Genomic DNA, 17,881 nt, shown 5'->3' with positions numbered 1-17,881 from the left:
TTTTCTCCTCGGCACATGTGATTTAGACTTAAAACTCATATAGATTCAGCAACGACAACCAATCATAAAAGAGGTAATTTACATACAAAAGTCTTAAAGGTACAGCAGCAAATTCAGCTTGTTAATTTAACGTCCAGGAGAGAAGGTCAAAAAATAAGAAACTGTTTTAGTGCAAGAAACCTTGAGTCACATTTCACAGACTCACAGTTTGAATAGGAGTCTACTTCATACTCATCTTTCCATCTCTCTTTTTGATTCTCTCTGTCAGCGTTGAGTCCTGATGGATCTGATTCAGACCACAGCACATAAGACACATGGCTACATTTATTTGGGTCATTACTGTGGTCAGTCAGATTGCAGGAGACAATCGCTTAATTCACACATGAGATCTGTTAAACTGCACTGTTAAACTCTCCTTCTTTCCAACTTATTCCCACTCCTTTATCCTTTAGCAAACAAAAGTCTATAGCACATGGATGGCCCAAATCAAAACTGAAGCTTGTTAACTTGTTAACCCAAAAATTAATGATGCATGACGAAGCGTACGCTTAGGTGAGAACTGACGAACGCGGAAGTGTAGAGGATAGAGCAAGACAAAATGCCGGTCAGGAATTAGAAGTCTAAAATGAGAAGTTTAAAAAAAAGTCCCAATTTCGATATAAGAGAAGAGAAGCTACATTCTACATCCTTAAATAAGGATATTTTTCTACTTATTGCTTCCCCTTAAGACCTTTATTGACCCCCTGGAGCCGTATGGATTACTTTTATGATGGATGGATGCATTTTTTTGGGCTTCAAAAACTTGGATGTTATTCAATGCCATTACAAAGCTGAAAGAAGAAATTCATATACACCTAGGACGGTTTGAGGGGATAATTTCCAGTTTTACAACTTTCCCCAATTCCTTAAGCTGATATACCACACTGTAAAAAGTGTTTTGGACACTCACATGCTTCCAGTGGCCGAGCTGCTGTCGGTGGGCAGAGAGCCGTTGGAGCGCTCCATCTGGGCCAACCTGAACGGACAGAGATCGACACCAATATGAGACCAACATGACAGCATCACAGAGTTAATTAGGATTAAAAGGAGGTAGGATATGGATTTGTGTACGACCAAGACTCCACTATGGCTGAGCATGTTTATTCATGTGCTGGGTAATCAATGAGAATATAAAACTATAAAAATGGAAATTCAAAAAAGGCTACTGGTGTGACCCTCAAATTCTGAATAACTCTGTGCTAGAGAAGAGAGAGGAGCACTATCTCTCTCTCTCACACACACACACACACACACACACACACACACACACACACACACACACACACACACACACACACACACACACACACACACACACACACACACACACACACACACACACAACTGAAGACTTGTCCCGATGGATTACAGTCTCATAGAGTTCCTGTAATGGGATAGAGGCTTCAGTCGTAGTCTATATTCACAATCCCATAATAACTGCCTGTGTGTGTGATAGTGACATTGAGAGAATCTAGCTGACGGTGAAAATCCATTTTCGAGTCTTTATGGGTAGAAGGTCAGCACTGGAGGCAGTTGGTGCATTTGTGCATGCGTAGTATGTTTTCTACCTTTTTCTTTGAGCAGGTGTAAATCGAATTGATACGCGCCTAATATACTCTATGTGGCACCAGATTAAATTGGCTTCGGCAGAGAGCCAGAGGTCTAACGGGGCATGTGTGCATTTATACTGCTCATCTGTCAACACCTTCACATGTCTGGCCCTACGGCGATGCACTCTGACAGACTGAGGGCAGCGGATCTCAAATCATGACTGAATTACTGTAATTACTAATGCTAATGATGACAGAGAACAGTCATCAAAAACGGATGACTGTTCAAGTTTTTTCTGTTCAAGAAATTACAAAAAATATTAGCACTTTAGTCATTATCAATTAAAAAGTAGATACTTTAATTTTTAATTAATCAATTTTTTTTATTAATTGCTGACAATTAATACAAATAACTTATACTAATACTAGTTTGGTACTAATATTAGTTATTATTGGTGCTCATTAGGGAAGAATGAAACCATCAAATCAAACTTTTTTCATGGAATATTGCAGTATTATAAATGATTTATCCATGCACATCATTATTTGTTTTTTAAATGTATGTGTCTTATAATCATTACCCAGAATATCTTCCCCTCACATAACCTGTCACTCACATGAGATCAACAGAACCCGGAAGTCTAATTAGCCGCTGCTTACTTCAAGATTTTCCGATGGGGTTTTATAATGGGGTTAGTCAATTTATGAGTAAAATACAGCCTGTGGTAAACATAACTTGACTATACTTTGACGTTTTGATCTACAACATAAATTACACACACCCATAGCGAAATATTTATAGCGGATATTTGTTTTTTTGCTCAAATGTTAATTTTTGTAAACGTACGATATTAATAAGTAACTAGACAGACAATTTGGGGTGTGCAGTGTATGTTGTAGAGCAAAACATCAAAGTATAGTCAAGTTATGTTTACCACATTTTACTCATAAATTTAAACCCCCATTAGAAAATCTCGAAGTAACCATTAGTCTTCCGGTTTCTGAATTCATCCCTGATGATCTCTATTCACTGTATACTTTTGAAAAATATTTTGGAAAAAATAATGATTGTGTACTGTAGGCCTATGACAGACTTATGTTCAATGATATAAAAATAAATAAGACAAAAATAGACTTTTTTAATTTTTATACTGAATGTTTTCATTTAGTGAAAGAGCAGCTTCCAAATCCTCAGTTCTCATCCTGCTGGATCTGTCTGCTGCCTTTGACACAGTTAACCAACAGATCCTTCTGTCAATCCTAAAGACGAAGGGCATCTCAGGAACCGCACTCCAATTGTTCAAGTCTTACCTCTCAAGTAGGTCCATTAGGGTGTAGTGGAGGGGTGAGGTGTCTAAGTCCAACATCTAGCTACTGAGGTGCCTCAGGGCTCAGTGCTTGGACCACTCCTCTTCTCCATCTACATAATATCACTAGGATCTGTCATTCAGAATCATGGCTTTTCCTATCACTGCTACGCTGATGAGACACAACTCTACCTCTCATTCCAGCCTGATGATCCGGCAGAACCTGCTCGTGTCTCGGCCTGCCTGACAGACATTTCTGGCTAGATGAAGGACCCCCAGCTTCAACTAAACCTTGCAAAGACAGAGTTGCTTGTGGTCCCGGCCAACCAAACACTACACCACAACTTCTCCATTCAGCTAGGTTTGTCATCCATAACTCCATCAAAGTCAGCCAGGAACCTTGGAGTTGTGATTGATGATCAATTTAACTTTACAGACCACATTGCTAGAACTGCCCGGTTCTGCAGATTTGCCTTGTACAACATTAGGAGGATCAGGCCCTTCCTAACAGAGCATGCTACACAACTCCTTGTCCAAGCTCTTGTTCTATCAAGACAGGACAATTGTAATGCTCTCCTGGCAGGTCTTCCAGCTTGCTCTGTCAAACCTCTCCAACTGATCCAGAATGCTGCAGCCAGAGTGCCTTTAACGAGCCGAAGAGACGCACGTCACTCCTCGCCTCACAAAATTGCACTGGTTGCCAGTTGCCGCTTGCATCAAATTCAAGTCACTGACTTTTGCCTACAGAACAACCCCTGGCTCTGCTCCCTTTTACCTAAACTCATTACTTCAGACTTACGTGCCATCCAGAAACTATCGCTCTGCAAGTGAACGTCGTCTTGTGGTGCAATATTAAAGAGGCACAAAATCTCTTTCTCTGTCCTTTTCCTGGTCTGTTCCCTGCTGGAGGAATGACCTCCCCAACTCAACCAGACCTGCTGAGTCCATGGCCATTTTCAAGAAACGGCTGAAGACGCATCTTTTTCGACAACACCTGATCCATTAATACTAACACTATATCATCTATTCTATATCATTATCTTCACAAAAAAAAAGTACATGTACTGCGTTAGATTAAACTGGGAAGGGTCTTAGCACTTGCATATTTGCTGTCCTATTGTTAGCTTCACTGCTTCTATTGTTATCATTTGTAAGTCGCTTTGGATAAATGCATCTGCTATATAAATACATGTAAATTTAGTCTCTGAATTATCTTCATTTTTTGTTTTTCATTTTTCCTTTTTAGTAACACTTTTTAAAGTAAGTTGATGGTTACACGTTACGTGTACTTACTATAGTAATGACAGTTAATTATTCATAAGCAACTAACCCTAAACCAAACGTCAACCCTACAATACAAGGGTGTCCAGTCCTGCAGAGTTTAACTTCAACCCCAAATAAAGACACCCGAACCAGTTCAATGTCTTACTAGGCCAAAGCCGCAACAAGACAAATTGCAGTATTATGCAGGGACCATGTCAATAGAGAGGCTTCATTTCGCTGAATTAACTACTTTTGTGGGAAAACATCCTATCATTAAATGAACCAAAAGCTTTAATCTTCAACCTGTTTGCCATTAAACATTCATTTTGGATTGATCTATCTTTAGAGTTCACACCAAAAAAATGCAGTTTTATAAGAGAAGTCACAGATAATTTAATGGCCGGTAGGTTTCAGGTCACGGCACAGTTGATTGACTGTCGCACAACTCTGAACCAAACTCAATGACGTCAAAGATGTAATGTGATTGGTTATCAAGGCACATGTGATCCAAGTTAGCCGTTACACTTTCTCCAGGGGTAGAGCCACGGATCCTAAAACTCAGAAGCTAGAATACTAGAAACATCCAGGCAAGTTAGTGCTAAACACTGCAGGACAGTGGCCCTCCAGGAGCAGCATTCAAATGATAGCATTTAAATTAATTTGATATTTAATTGATTGACATCCCTAGTTTTCAGTAATTACGGTGCTTCTTAAATGACATGAGCACAGCCAAAGTCTCTTTAAGACAATTCATTTCAGTCGGCGGCCATCTTTGAAATGCCTCTCGGGCAGCAACTATGTCTTTGAATGGGGAAACATCAAATGCTCCAAAACTGTTTGCCAAATTATTTTATAGTCTTTGGCGCAGTGTGAGATCAGTTTGGTTTGTGTACTGTGATGCTGGCAGTGAGATATACTGACCTGCTGGCGTACTTCCCTATCTGTGAATGCGTGTCGTCATGAGGGAGTTGTGGCGACGGAGACAGCCTACAAACAAAAACACAAGCATAAACAAAAGCACACTTGAAGATAAATCAACGACAAACATATAACGTGTCTGATGATCTAAAGTGAAGGCCATGTGTTATTGGGACGGACAAACTGAGGAAGATGGTTAGACAAAAACAATGATAAAAAAACAAAAAGGGGTGGAGGGGGCGTGCGAGGGTAGATCTGCCATTCCGCGCGTGCACTGATGTGAGCAGCATATGCTGTACTGATTCTTGAATGAAGATACTTACTCGTACTGCTCCGGACACATGCTGATGAGAGTGACCGGACTGCAGGAGGGAGAAACAAATACAAAAACAAAGGGAAAGGAGGGGTAGTGGGGTGGGAGGGGAGGGAGGAACAGATTTTTTAGGGTCAGATGTCACACAATATGGAGGTCAGATCAGATCCAGACAACAAAGATGTGGAATAAGTGTCCTGACTGAAATACTCCTCCAGTACTGTAGGGGGCTGCGCAGGATATTAAGATATCTGTCATTCTGGATTCATAGAGTGATTCCTAATTTGTTACTCATTTCATCATCATTAACTGACCGTCATGTCATATCAAACCTGAATGACTTTATTTTTTCTGAGGGACAAAAGAAGAAATTTCTAAGAATATCCAGGCTGCTCTTCTCTTTTATAACACACTGAAAGTGAAGAGGACGCCATTGAACTCCAAAAAAGCACAATTAAACGCACACATATTATATGACTTTAACAGATTGTTAAGAGACTTTGGTACCTTTATCACCTTTATGGTGCGTTTTGGTGACTCTATGCTTCCATTGTATGGAAAAGAGCATTAACATTTTAGTTTTGACTTCAATTAAAAAAAAAAAAAATCACATGGGTGATTAAATGATGATCATCTTTGCGTGCACAGGCCTCAGAAATAGGGGGATCAGATTTCTAAACCAGTCTTTAATCTGTCATTTATTTAGATTCCGTTTCAGTGTCTTTTAAAGTGAAATCTTGCTGCTAATCGCACAAAGCACAGAAGATCAAATGCTCCGCTCTGGAGCTGGAGACCCTAGTGAACTGATGATGAAAACTGTCATATTTGTATTTAAAGAAGACCATACATGAGGCCATAACTTCAAGAGGACAAATTCAAGGTTAGATCGGTTAATGTTTGCCTTTTTTGTGAAATCGTAGAGCAGGGGCCATTCATATCCATATTTATATCCATATCCAGCCTGGTCTCACTGTTAATATGTAAAATGTAAATGTACAAAACATACTTTTTTTCATACGTTTGGATAGATGCTGAAACGTACAATATGAATGTTTTGGCTACATTTCAACAAACATTAATAAGTTTTAATAAAAAAAAAACATTTAGTAATTTTTTGTGTACATTTTACGGTTTACGGTCACAGCATAGGACTATACTGAGAAAACACCTTTTGTGTCCTACGGCAAACAAAATAAATATCACATGATGAATAATGGTAACACGATTACAGAAATGTGATTCATTTTAAGGTTTGAAAGTATAGTCTTGTTTAACATTATGTAATCCTTCGAGCAGAAATCAAAAACAAAGCAACATAAGTAGATGAGTGAAATACATTTAATAAATGTGACTGAAAATAATTGTATTGATGAGACAATTGAATTCAACGGAATCAAAACATTAATGCCTAAAATGTAATATTCATAAATAAGAATTTGTACACATTTGTACGTCTGTAGGGTTGTTCATATGCAAATAATTTATGCTTTAGTACTGTCAATACTGTAGGTCTGTACGTTTCTATGGAAGCTTGTTTCCACCACAGAATAAAACATTTTAAAATATAATTGCAACCTTTTATCTCACAATTATCTCGCAATTCTGAATTTATTTCTCAGAATTTCGCAGAAGAGCGATATAAAGTCGCAATTGCGAGATATAAACATGCAATTCTGAGGAATAAAAAGTCTGTATTGTGTGTTTAAATCTCACAATTCTGACTTTATAACACGCAATTGCGACTATATAACTTTATATATTGTGAGACAAAAAGTCGCAATTTTGTGTTATAAAGTTAGATTTGTGAGATTTCCCTTTTTTTGTGGGGGAAACAAGCTTCCAGACGTTTCAGTGTGTATGAAAGCGTAAGTAAATGTACATGTGGTAGAACCACACTATACATAGAAATACACACAAATACTCATGAGATCACGTCGTCAAATCCATCACACTGCAGGAATGAGGCATTTTGGCCTTTTTCACAACTGATGTGGAGACAAGAAGTCTAGGATGAGACTCTCAGACACAATGACTTACAAACTCTTTTCTTTTTTGTTAGAAGGTCATTCAAGGCACGAAAAGTGTCTTTTTATATCATTTTTAAAGAGCAAAAGTTAACATAAAATGGCATCCCCGGCTCATTTAACTTTAGTAATGTGACATACTTCTGAGGGCGGGACTTTCATCCAGTAGGAGTTGATTGGATCTTGAGCATCTCGATACACTTGTACTAATCTATCATTATTTACTATTATTGCTGTATTTATTACATTCATGTTAACCAACATTACGTAACTGTGTAAACTAATGGCAAGATTTAGTAAGTAAATATAAGAATTTTGGTTTAATGGGAACTTTAAATTTTTTTTAACCATGTACTGTTTAATAAAAAATTCTTCCAGTGAAACGACTCTGTCTCTGGCGAGGCATGCCGGACTTATCCAATTATTGAGTTTAAAATAAACCCCACCTGTGCACAATTGTCTGGAATAATGTGCACTGATGATATGTTTGACCATGCAAATGTATTGAGAGAGTAACAAGGATCCATTCTGATTTCAAGTTGATTTTCAGGACGATGGCTGAAGAGGGAGAAATATGAGCCATGTCAAAAATCAAGCGAAACCAGTTATCTAGGCTGTTAAAAGGCTGGTTTGCTGTATCACTATGTACAGAGCGCTGGATTCTGTGAATTAGTGTTGACAGAGTCAACAAACACGAGCTCTCTAATAAAAGTCGGTCAATATCCCCTGGCGCTTCTGAATTTCATGAAAACCAAAGACTGCACAGTTTCATTTTGCTCTTGCAATCGGCTCTGAATATATTTCAACCGCGGTCATCACTCTTTGTTAAATCTGACATGTGGCGATGCTGTTGCACAGCGCAGTCAAACGTTACATGAAAAATCAAAACGTTACATGAAATGGTCTGATATCACAGCGAGCTCAGTTGGGCTGAATGTCACGCTAACGTGGAACGACAGTCATTTTGGCTCTGCTCGTGGGGATTTATAATCAGCACCAACTGAAGAAATGGGTCATCTGACGTCCCTTGTCATTTAGCAGAAGACTTTCCCACACAAATTCATGAAATGCTCCCACTGGAAAACCAGAAGAGCCTTAATCAACGCTAGTTGACGAGAGATAAGGCAGAAGTGGGAACTGCTTAACTCTCTGCTTTCATAAATTGGCCACACTTGGGCTCTGTTCCAAAAACAGGGCTGCTTTTTAAGACATCATACGGTAGGCACGTTCCCAACGCTGAGGCTGTTCCAGATGACAGGCTGCTTAATCCTGCTGCCTTCCAAGACACCTTCTTTTGTTTATAAAGACAGCAACACATGTATCTTTAGCAGAAAATGTATTGCAGCAAATCCATCTTAATGGATTTTTACATTTCCAGGATTCTTAGAAACACAAGTCATCATAGTTGGGTAAACTATCATTTTAGCATTCCCATTATCCCGAATAGCAAAAGGGGGGAAATCCACAATAACTTTTATTTGACTTTGCCTCCACATTTTAAAACCCCACCGCACAACACTGCTTTATATGTATATGGTCAGACACTTGCATGTGTCATAATATTTGGTAACACTATTTCGATGCTCCACTTTAGACATTCATGTAGTTGCAACTACATGCCAACTAAGTAACTTTGCAACTACATGGTAACTATCAGTCATTAGAGTATTAGTAGACTGTCTGTTTAAAGCCACACTATGTAATTTTTCGCCACTAGAGGTCGTTTATTCAAAACAAAGGCGTAGCTTGATGACGGTATTAGGTATGATACAACATGGTACTCGCTGTAAATCAAGAAAACAAGATTTAAACAAAAAGACTAACTGTGTTGAACTGTATAATAATCATTTGTTTTCTGTCGATGAATGTATACAAACAGTTGCTCACCTTGCTCACAATAAAACACATAATATATTTCTTTAGTGTCTTTAGTGTTTGCATGGTTTCTACACAATAAAACCGGAAATCGAGGGCTAACGTGGGTATGATGTCAGTGATAGGAGACGGATGGACACGATCCGAGTCCTGGTTAAAACTGCTTATTTCTCTGGTCTTTGGATATTTTGATCCAAAAATCTTACATAGTGTACCTTTAATATCTGCTAACACTTTATTTTGATGCTCCTCAACAGATGTTCTTATTTGCAACTACATGTCAACTTATTCTACTAACCGGAACCCTAACTAATACACTAATGAGAATACATTGAGATAGTTACAATATCACTTTTAGATAGTAGACTGTCAAAAGCGAACCATCGAAATAAAGTGTAACCTTATATTAATAAGATCTTACCAAAATCATGCTAAGAGTTTCAAGTAACGAGGTTTACTCACAAGCTCTTTTTAATACCTTTCATTGGTTAAATATTTGCAAAACCCACACAGATTTCGCTCATGCTCAAGTTAGATAACGCTACTGACCAACAGAAAGCTGATAGGTTTGAAAGTGACTTCTGTGTGAGCTCAACTATTGACAATGGACCTTTTTTGCAAACAAAATTTTGCTAATGTACCGCACTTTTAGAAAGCTGATACGAAGACAGTAGACGGCAAGACACCTTCTAGGTCTTGGAAGAGAGCTTGAATCTTTAGAGTAGAGGCTTGCTAGAGATATTTCAAGATATATCCACATTTCTGTACAGACAGAAAGTATGCATTATGAACCGAGACATGCCGACAATATTTGCCACACTTGTCGATAGTTCTTCAAACCCTGCACTGTGAATAAGCTGGTTGTGTGAAGACTGTAAAAGCTCTCCGCTGAGGAAAGTTAATGACTGGAGATGGCAGAAAACCAGAGCCTGAGGACAGTCTATTTAAAACAACGGCAGATATCACATGCTTAGATTCTCCTTCAGGATGCTTACGTTTCCATGTTGTCTCCTTCTAGGACCGTCTGGACAGGCAGGTAACCCAGGCGAGGGTGCTTCGCGAAATACTTCTTTGAGCGGAACTTGTTTTTTAGGACTTTGGTGAAATCCCGCATGTCTTCTCCTGAGGTGGTCTGTAAAGAAGAGGAAGAGAGATGATGGATGTGGAAGTGGATTTACTTTATTAACAATTGTTCAAAGCAACTTCAGTACAATAAAGGCTGAGAGTCACTAGTGGTTTGAGCTTTGCTGTGTAGGCGTTGGTAGAGTCTATTTAGCAGTTTCACTCTGAATCTTTCACACTAAACTTTAAAACTTTTAAGTTCATTACAGTACATTCTTCTTCTTATCTAAAGACTTGCTGTTCCAGTGCAGTTACAAAATAAAATCCAACAAAATTGAACAGTTACTAATATAAACGACTGTTCAAAAGTTTGGGGTCTGTAAGTAAAAAAATAAATTTTCAGCATCGTTACATCATTACACTACACATGATCCTTCAGAAATCATTCTAACATGATGATTGGATGCTCAAGAAGCATTGCTATTATTATCAATGTTGAAAACAGTTGTGATGCTTCATATTGAATGTGATAAAAAATATAATAAGTTTATATTTAGAAGGCCATAAAATAAACAACAGAAGTGTAAGCAATATGCACACACAAGGGTTACAAATGTATACACTCAACATTGGGTTTTTACAGTGATGCCATAGAAGAACCATTGTTGTCTTAGTATGAAGAACATTGTAAACATCTATAAAGAATCTTTTGTGGAACGGAAAGGCTCCGTGGATTTTAAAGGTTCTTCATGGAACCATGAAGCCAATAAACAATCTTTATTTGTAAGAGTGCACACACACACACACACACACACACACACTTAAGTAAAACGCAGTATAAAGAGAGCACATAGAGCTCATTAGCCCATCATTTCTGTACTATTTTCTCTCTCACGCACTGGCAGACTCAAAGCACACACGTCCCCACAGATCCCACACTGATCCATCCACACGCATCTCATCCTCCATTTGTCTACTGAGCCGAGCTGAGGTGTCTTCTTTATCTGCATATATTAGCAAACCAAATCCTATTTCTCTTGCAGAGTAGAAGACCAACCGAACAACAAGGTTGTGACAGCCCATATATTACAGAAGGATTGTGTCTCCAACAGTTTGACTTGTTAAACTCAAGTCAACCCACAGACCAACAGAACCCACGAACTCCAGATCTGACACACTCATGAGAGTTCAATATGGCTGAAAACAAGAAAATGTCATTGTTTAATTACAACAGCAAATTTCCTTTACATTTTCATCTAGGTTTTCTTACAACAGAACATGCATGAAAGTGAGCTAGACCAACCTGAATACATTTTTTTTTGCCTTTTGTGTGAGGAACATATCTCTTTTGAGCATATGCATATATAAACATGGTGCAGAAAGATGGATCAAAAACACACCAATGATAGCGGCACTGGTTTTGTGTTTCTCTTAAAGTCCCCTGTGATCAAAACCAAGCTTTGAATGTTGTTTGTCTATGTGGTGTTTTTAATATGCTTTAAGACAAACCATGTGTAAATTCATAAGTCATGAGGGGCTCATTTGCATATTCATAGAACCGCGTATACATAATGAGGGAAGGGTGTCGAGTTACATTCAAGCTATTTTAAGGCATGAAGAAAAAAATCAGGGAAAAAACGTTTAAATATGTAATTTTGGTGATCAGGGATGAGTTTTGAGGGATAAAATGATAGACTACAGGGGAACTTTAAAAGCATGCCAAGCACCTAGTTATATATAGAATAGAAAGTATGCTTTGATATTTTCATTAAATAAGGATTTGAATTTGTGTCTGCTCCTCATACAGCTATCATATGGCATCAGACGACTTTGAATTAGGGCTGTCACGATATCCAATTTTCTTATTATGTTATTTTGTCATCTCTTTTTTGGCTAATGAGTCACATTTATAATAAAGACTATAGGGAGGCAGAGAGAGTTTGTAACCATTGCTAAACAAAACATTGCTTTTTTGAGCTTGATACACCAAAACAACATGCTTTCAATTGGCCTTATTCGATTAACATGAGAAGAATGAATCTCGTCCGTAAAATCATTCTTGTATGAATTTACACATTGTGTTTTTCGACTGAGCAAAAATTTATCAGACAAATGGGGCAGCATGAGTAAATGGTGTTTTTCATGTTTAGGTGAAGTTTTCCTATTAAAAAGGACTGTAAAGTTCCCGCTGTAAGCGCGAGTTGAACACTGCACATTACTCATTTAGACTGACACTGGGATAAAGAAACTCTTCGTACCCCACAACTAATAAAAACCATATCACAACAACAAAAAGCAATATTACCACAATGAAAAAGCAATAACAGTGTAACAGCCAAACTGAGGGCCACAAAAAGCATATTCTGTTCAATATTGATCTTCTGCTCTCTGAATTCTGATGACAATATTTGCTGTTGAATCGCAATGAAATGCGTTTTATAGACATGTGTATGTGCGTTTGTGGAGTGGGGTGTTTCTGGGATATGTGGGTTTGAAAGGAAATGAAAGGCATTCTCTTCCCGTCGAGATGAAGTAGCCGGACATTTCACAACCGCTGGTGTGTGTGTGTGCTTGAGGTCTGACAGGAGCGATGGATACAGGATTACTGCTGCCTCTTTGAATGCCAACAAAACACAAATGCCAACAAATGACAGGACAAAGATGGTGATGATGATGGTGATGATCCAAACAAAAAATAAATCAGCCCGTTGAACGTATTAAACAGCGGCTGGTGGTCTACAGAAAGCAGTTTCTAGCTCTGCACTGTCAACACAATCTTATTATATAACAGTTAGTTCTGGCCCAGTAATTTAATAGGACGAGGGTTGTCTGTGCACTGAAATGTTTCACTGCATCACTTCTCTTACCTAGAGTTACAATTCTATAGATCGCAACATTGTAAACCATTTTTGTTGGTGAAGCAAAAATAAAAAAGCCAGCCATATTGGGTTGGGAATGTCACTCGATATTAACTTCTTTATATAACTGTTTTATGAAAGTAATATGACACACATGATCAATATTCTTGGGCCTGTGGAACGTTTGTGTGATGCTTCATAGAACAGCTCCATAAACGTATTAGGGGAACGATCCACATGGAGTGACCAGGGGCTAAAGTGCTCTGTTCAAGGTCACGGTGGTGTCTCACTGCGAGCATGGGTTGAACAATGGGGATTCTGGTTACATGGATAACACAAAGGCTATTTATGGAAAGCTAAAATTGTAATATGCTAATGAGCTAATGAGCTTTAGAACAGTTAGCAATTGTGTTCCTCTTTACTGTGGATCTCAGAAGTCTTATAGACAACTTTTATGGTTCATCTCTGGAGCATGAACTCGGCATGAAATTAAAGTGGCAATAACATGCCCTTTTACAAAGTCTTGATTTTTTTAGGCTCAACTGGAACAGGATTTCATGCTAGAATGTTTAAAAAAAAACAATAATTTTTTCCCATATTTGTCATTGTTGCAGCTCCTCTCTTCCCAGTCTGTCAGTATCACTCTGTGTAGTTCCTGTCTCTATGAAGCCACTCCTTCTGAAAAGCACAGTGTGCTCTGTTTGGTCGGCTGGATCAGTGTGTTGTGATTGGACAAGCACTTCGAGCGTGTTTGGGAAATGTCCTGCCCCTTATCATAACCACGAGTTTCAACACACTACTAACAAAGTCTCTTTAAGACAAGTCATTTCCCTTGGCGGCCATCTTTGAAACGCCTCTCATGTATGCAAGTGCAGCTCCTATCTCTTTGAATGGGGAAACATCGAATTCTTGAAAAATGTTCGCCAAGCTTACGATTAAATTTCATATTTGAAATCACCAATGAAATCGGACAACAACTGTCTCATAAATTGTTTCTAAATGCTCGAATCATGGCATGAAACGACCTTTTTCAGGCTGGATCAAGCTAATGCGCAGTGGAAGCGCGTCTGCTGTTTCTATGGGAACCGGACTTTCTAACGGCTGCAGTGACACGACTTTACCAATCAGCGATTGGCTCTTATTTAGAATATTGAGTGTTGCACTTTTTCCCATTCAAAATAATATGAGTGACGCGTCTTGTGTAATTCTATAGTCTTTGGTACTAACTAACTGAACCAGGCCCCGCCCCTTTATTCTGCGTTTGCCTTTGTTATTAATATTGTGACGTGGTCATTACTGGGAGAAAACTCAAGACCACAATGGAGGCGTTTCAGGGAGTTCAGAAGAGAATAAATCCCTTTGGAGGGACTTTGTGCTTTGTAACTTTGCAAAGCTTTTTATGCTCAGACAGCAACATTACACATTAAAAAAGGTTGAACAGCACAGTAGTTCTTATTTTGGATGATTCATACATGTATGATTTATTTTATTTTTATTCTTTTTTTACATTAAAGTTGAATGAAAATGCCATAACTGGATCTTCTTGTGAAATCGACAGACTTGTCTCTGGTGACGTATGCCAGCTTCTCCAGTCAATTAGTCCACTTAAACCCGCCCCTTTCTTTCCATCGTCTACAAAATTGCATTCATTTTTAGTGCCACACCCACATCTTAATACCCAATCAACAACTGATGTGTAAAACCGACAACATTTTTTTCTTTTTTGATAAACCATTATACTTGAATGTATATCACAATTAGGGAGAAAATATCTTTCACTGCTTCAGGTTTATTGTGACTTTAACATCTTTCGTTGAATGGAAATGAGCAGCGGGAACATTCTTCGAGATTTCTCCTTGTTCTTTCTCTACTGTTCTACGGAATAACAGGTTTGTAATGTCATGGCGGTTCATTTTTGGGCGATTCAGCTGACTTGTGGTGTTCAGGGTCCCTCAGGGCGTCCCGTCAGCTCAACCCTCCAGTCAACCATCTTTATGACTAATGAAAAAAGGCAACATTTCTTCACAAGTGCCGGTGTTTAAAGTTGAATCGTTTTTAAGTTGCATCATTATTCAGTCTAATTTGTCTGAATTTGCACACAGTCGAAGAGAGCAAAAACACATTTGTTTTCTTTTGTCATGCTGATCAGTGACAGCTCTTCAATTTCATGTTCCGAAAATGAACTGTCGAGTTAAACACATTAAATTTCAGGTTGTGCACAGCTTCTGTTATGTAGGTGGTAAGAAACCCTGCCGGTGACGCCAATAGATCAAGGCCTTCAGAGTTTGAACTGCTCTCCATCTCGCCTGCAGCGGTGGAGCAGAAACTAACCTACTCTCATACCATGAGCTCCTGTTCACCAACCACACACTTCACACTCCCAGCTGGAAGAAAAACTACACAGATGTGCTCCTGATGCGAAGTCTGTTCCTAAAGCCATTTTTTGGCAGATATAATGCATCCTACGAGAGCAAAGATTCAAAAGCAGCATTGCAGGTTTCCTTTACTTAAATAAAAATATATCTTATACTTAATATTTGTATTTATGTAGGGAGTAGATAGTAAGGCTGCTCACTAGGTTTTGGAACAGAGCCATAACTCCACCACTACTGAATGCCCAATGTAACATCCATTCATGCGAAATGTCTCTTTTATGAGCTCCAGTTTGCGAGCTTCATTACACATGCCTTAATTTGATGGGTAGAGAAAGACTGTAAGGTAGGCGACTAACTCACCGGTGTGCAGTACTCCACCATTGGGTAGTTCAGTTTATGACCCTTCGCCGTTCGACCGGAGAAGAAACAACTCTGGCAAACGTCATAGTTGAAGTGCTTCAAACTGCGATATCTGCAAAGAGGGAAAGAAAACACTTACTATAAGTATGATAACATGCTTTCATTGTACGTAAAAGCAGCGTGAACATTGATCCTTTTCTGTTTAACAGAAGAAAGAAAAACATAGAGGTCGGGAGTGACGTGATGAGACAGAATTTACATTTTTAGATTATTCCTTTAAAATCCTTAATTCCAGAACAGCCCGATATTTGCTTGTCTGTAGTTCTGTCAAACTATAATCCACTCGTTATTGAATTTGCCTGATATTCTGTCCTCTCGAGAATATTCATCCACTCCAGTCACGTCACGCTTGATCCCATTACATCATTAAAACACTGTTGTAAAGTATTTTTATTAAACAGATTTTCTTCATATAAATGTAAATTGAGTGCGGAGGAGGACAGCGCTGTGTGTGGTGTTTGTTTTTGGTTCCTTCTGGTCTCTCCAGGAAATGCAAATTCAATAGAATTGAATTCCTTCAGTGTGCAATATTTCCACCGCGCTGCTGAATAAATGATTAAATGATTTTATATTATTTTCTGTGTGATGTGGGTAAGAAAAAAAGAAAAGATAAAACTGTTATAAAATACAATTTGATGAAGTCCCTTTATCTTTTATAACATGAGATTTAGGCCAAATAACACAAAATTGAGTAAACATGTAGCTACAATAAACTTTATAACCTTTGACAGACAAAACACGTAAGTCCACATGAAACGCGTATGAAAATAAAACCATTTAAATAGGACTCAGTTGATAGCTAAGTAACTAAACAACTTGTTCCACACTTTATGGACTTAATGTTACACGGTAAAATGTTTTTGCTACCAATCTGAAGTCCTCCCCTTGAATTTGCATTTCTATAACGAACCATTGCAAAATCACTGCGGCGCACAGTCTCTTGAGGATTACTGCTTTAACGAACAGTAACTGTTAATCTGCTAAACAATTAATGACATTTGCATGGCTTTGTAAGTGAATTCATCAATGTAACAAAATTATGCCGCAGGATTTCTTCTCCATTATCACAAAGTGTTTTTTTCTCCAATAAATCCAGGTTGACTGACTCAGACTTTATTTTTCTGTCTCTCTCTCATTCAGTTTAGTCTTCTCTACTATCTATCACTGACAAAACACAGTCCGTATCTCCTCAGTCAAGCGTCCAGCTGAATCTCACCACTGAGCTCTGCCTCAAAGAAACGTCTCAGTAAAACAAGAGGGTCCGGTCTGATGCGGCCAGTCCTCGAGAGATGGAGGAGGTTGTCAGTGAGACTTAGCCAAAACTTCTAAATATGGCAGCATTATCAGTAATGCATGGGCATAATGTATGTATGCATGACATTTGAAAAGGTCACCACCTATTGTGACAAAAGCACACAGTGTCTGTTTAAAATACAGCATGGAGGCGCGTGATGACGGACCGACACACACACACACACACACACACACACACACACACACACACACACACACACACACACACACACACACACACACACACACACACACACACACACACACACACACACACACACACACACACACACACACACACACTCTGAGCCTGGGAACATTGATCAGCATGTATTTATGGTGCTGTACATGTACACACTTCTGATACTAATGCTGTCCATAAATTTCAAAGCAAAGAACAAAACATTATATTATTAATATTTCATAATATAATAAAAATAATGTATAGCTATATAATTCATTTATTTTGTAGATTTATTGTTACTGATGAATGATAATAAATAAATGTACCTTGTTTTTCGCCATAAACCATAAAAATCCAACTATGGGATTGCTGTGTGCCTAACTATAAATTATGAGTGCTT

General features: G+C 38.4%; 1 protein-coding gene across 6 annotated transcripts in view; it reads right to left on the bottom strand.

Annotated features, from left to right (window-relative positions):
- utrn (utrophin) overlaps positions 1 to 17,881 on the bottom strand; it is a 261,039-nt gene that overhangs the window by 24,259 nt on the left and 218,899 nt on the right. For 4 of the 6 annotated variants that reach the window (XM_077204617.1, XM_077204619.1, XM_077204621.1 and 1 more), the window contains 5 exons: positions 15,945 to 16,056; positions 10,285 to 10,421; positions 5,401 to 5,439; positions 5,081 to 5,146; positions 950 to 1,015 (listed from right to left, as the gene is read on the bottom strand). In XM_077204617.1, coding sequence (XP_077060732.1) covers positions 950 to 1,015; positions 5,081 to 5,146; positions 5,401 to 5,439; positions 10,285 to 10,421; positions 15,945 to 16,056 — 420 coding nt within the window. The remainder of the gene's footprint in view (positions 1 to 949; positions 1,016 to 5,080; positions 5,147 to 5,400; positions 5,440 to 10,284; positions 10,422 to 15,944; positions 16,057 to 17,881) is intronic. The other 2 variants (XM_077204618.1, XM_077204620.1) reach the window with 1 other exon arrangement.

Source organism: Siphateles boraxobius, unplaced genomic scaffold, assembly GCF_051911475.1.
Source record: "Siphateles boraxobius isolate OS27281-9 unplaced genomic scaffold, OSU_SipBor_1 50, whole genome shotgun sequence".
NCBI lineage: Eukaryota > Metazoa > Chordata > Actinopteri > Cypriniformes > Leuciscidae > Siphateles > Siphateles boraxobius.
The sequence above is the reverse complement of the archived record's forward strand: the minus strand, read 5'-3'. Positions and strand labels throughout refer to the sequence as shown.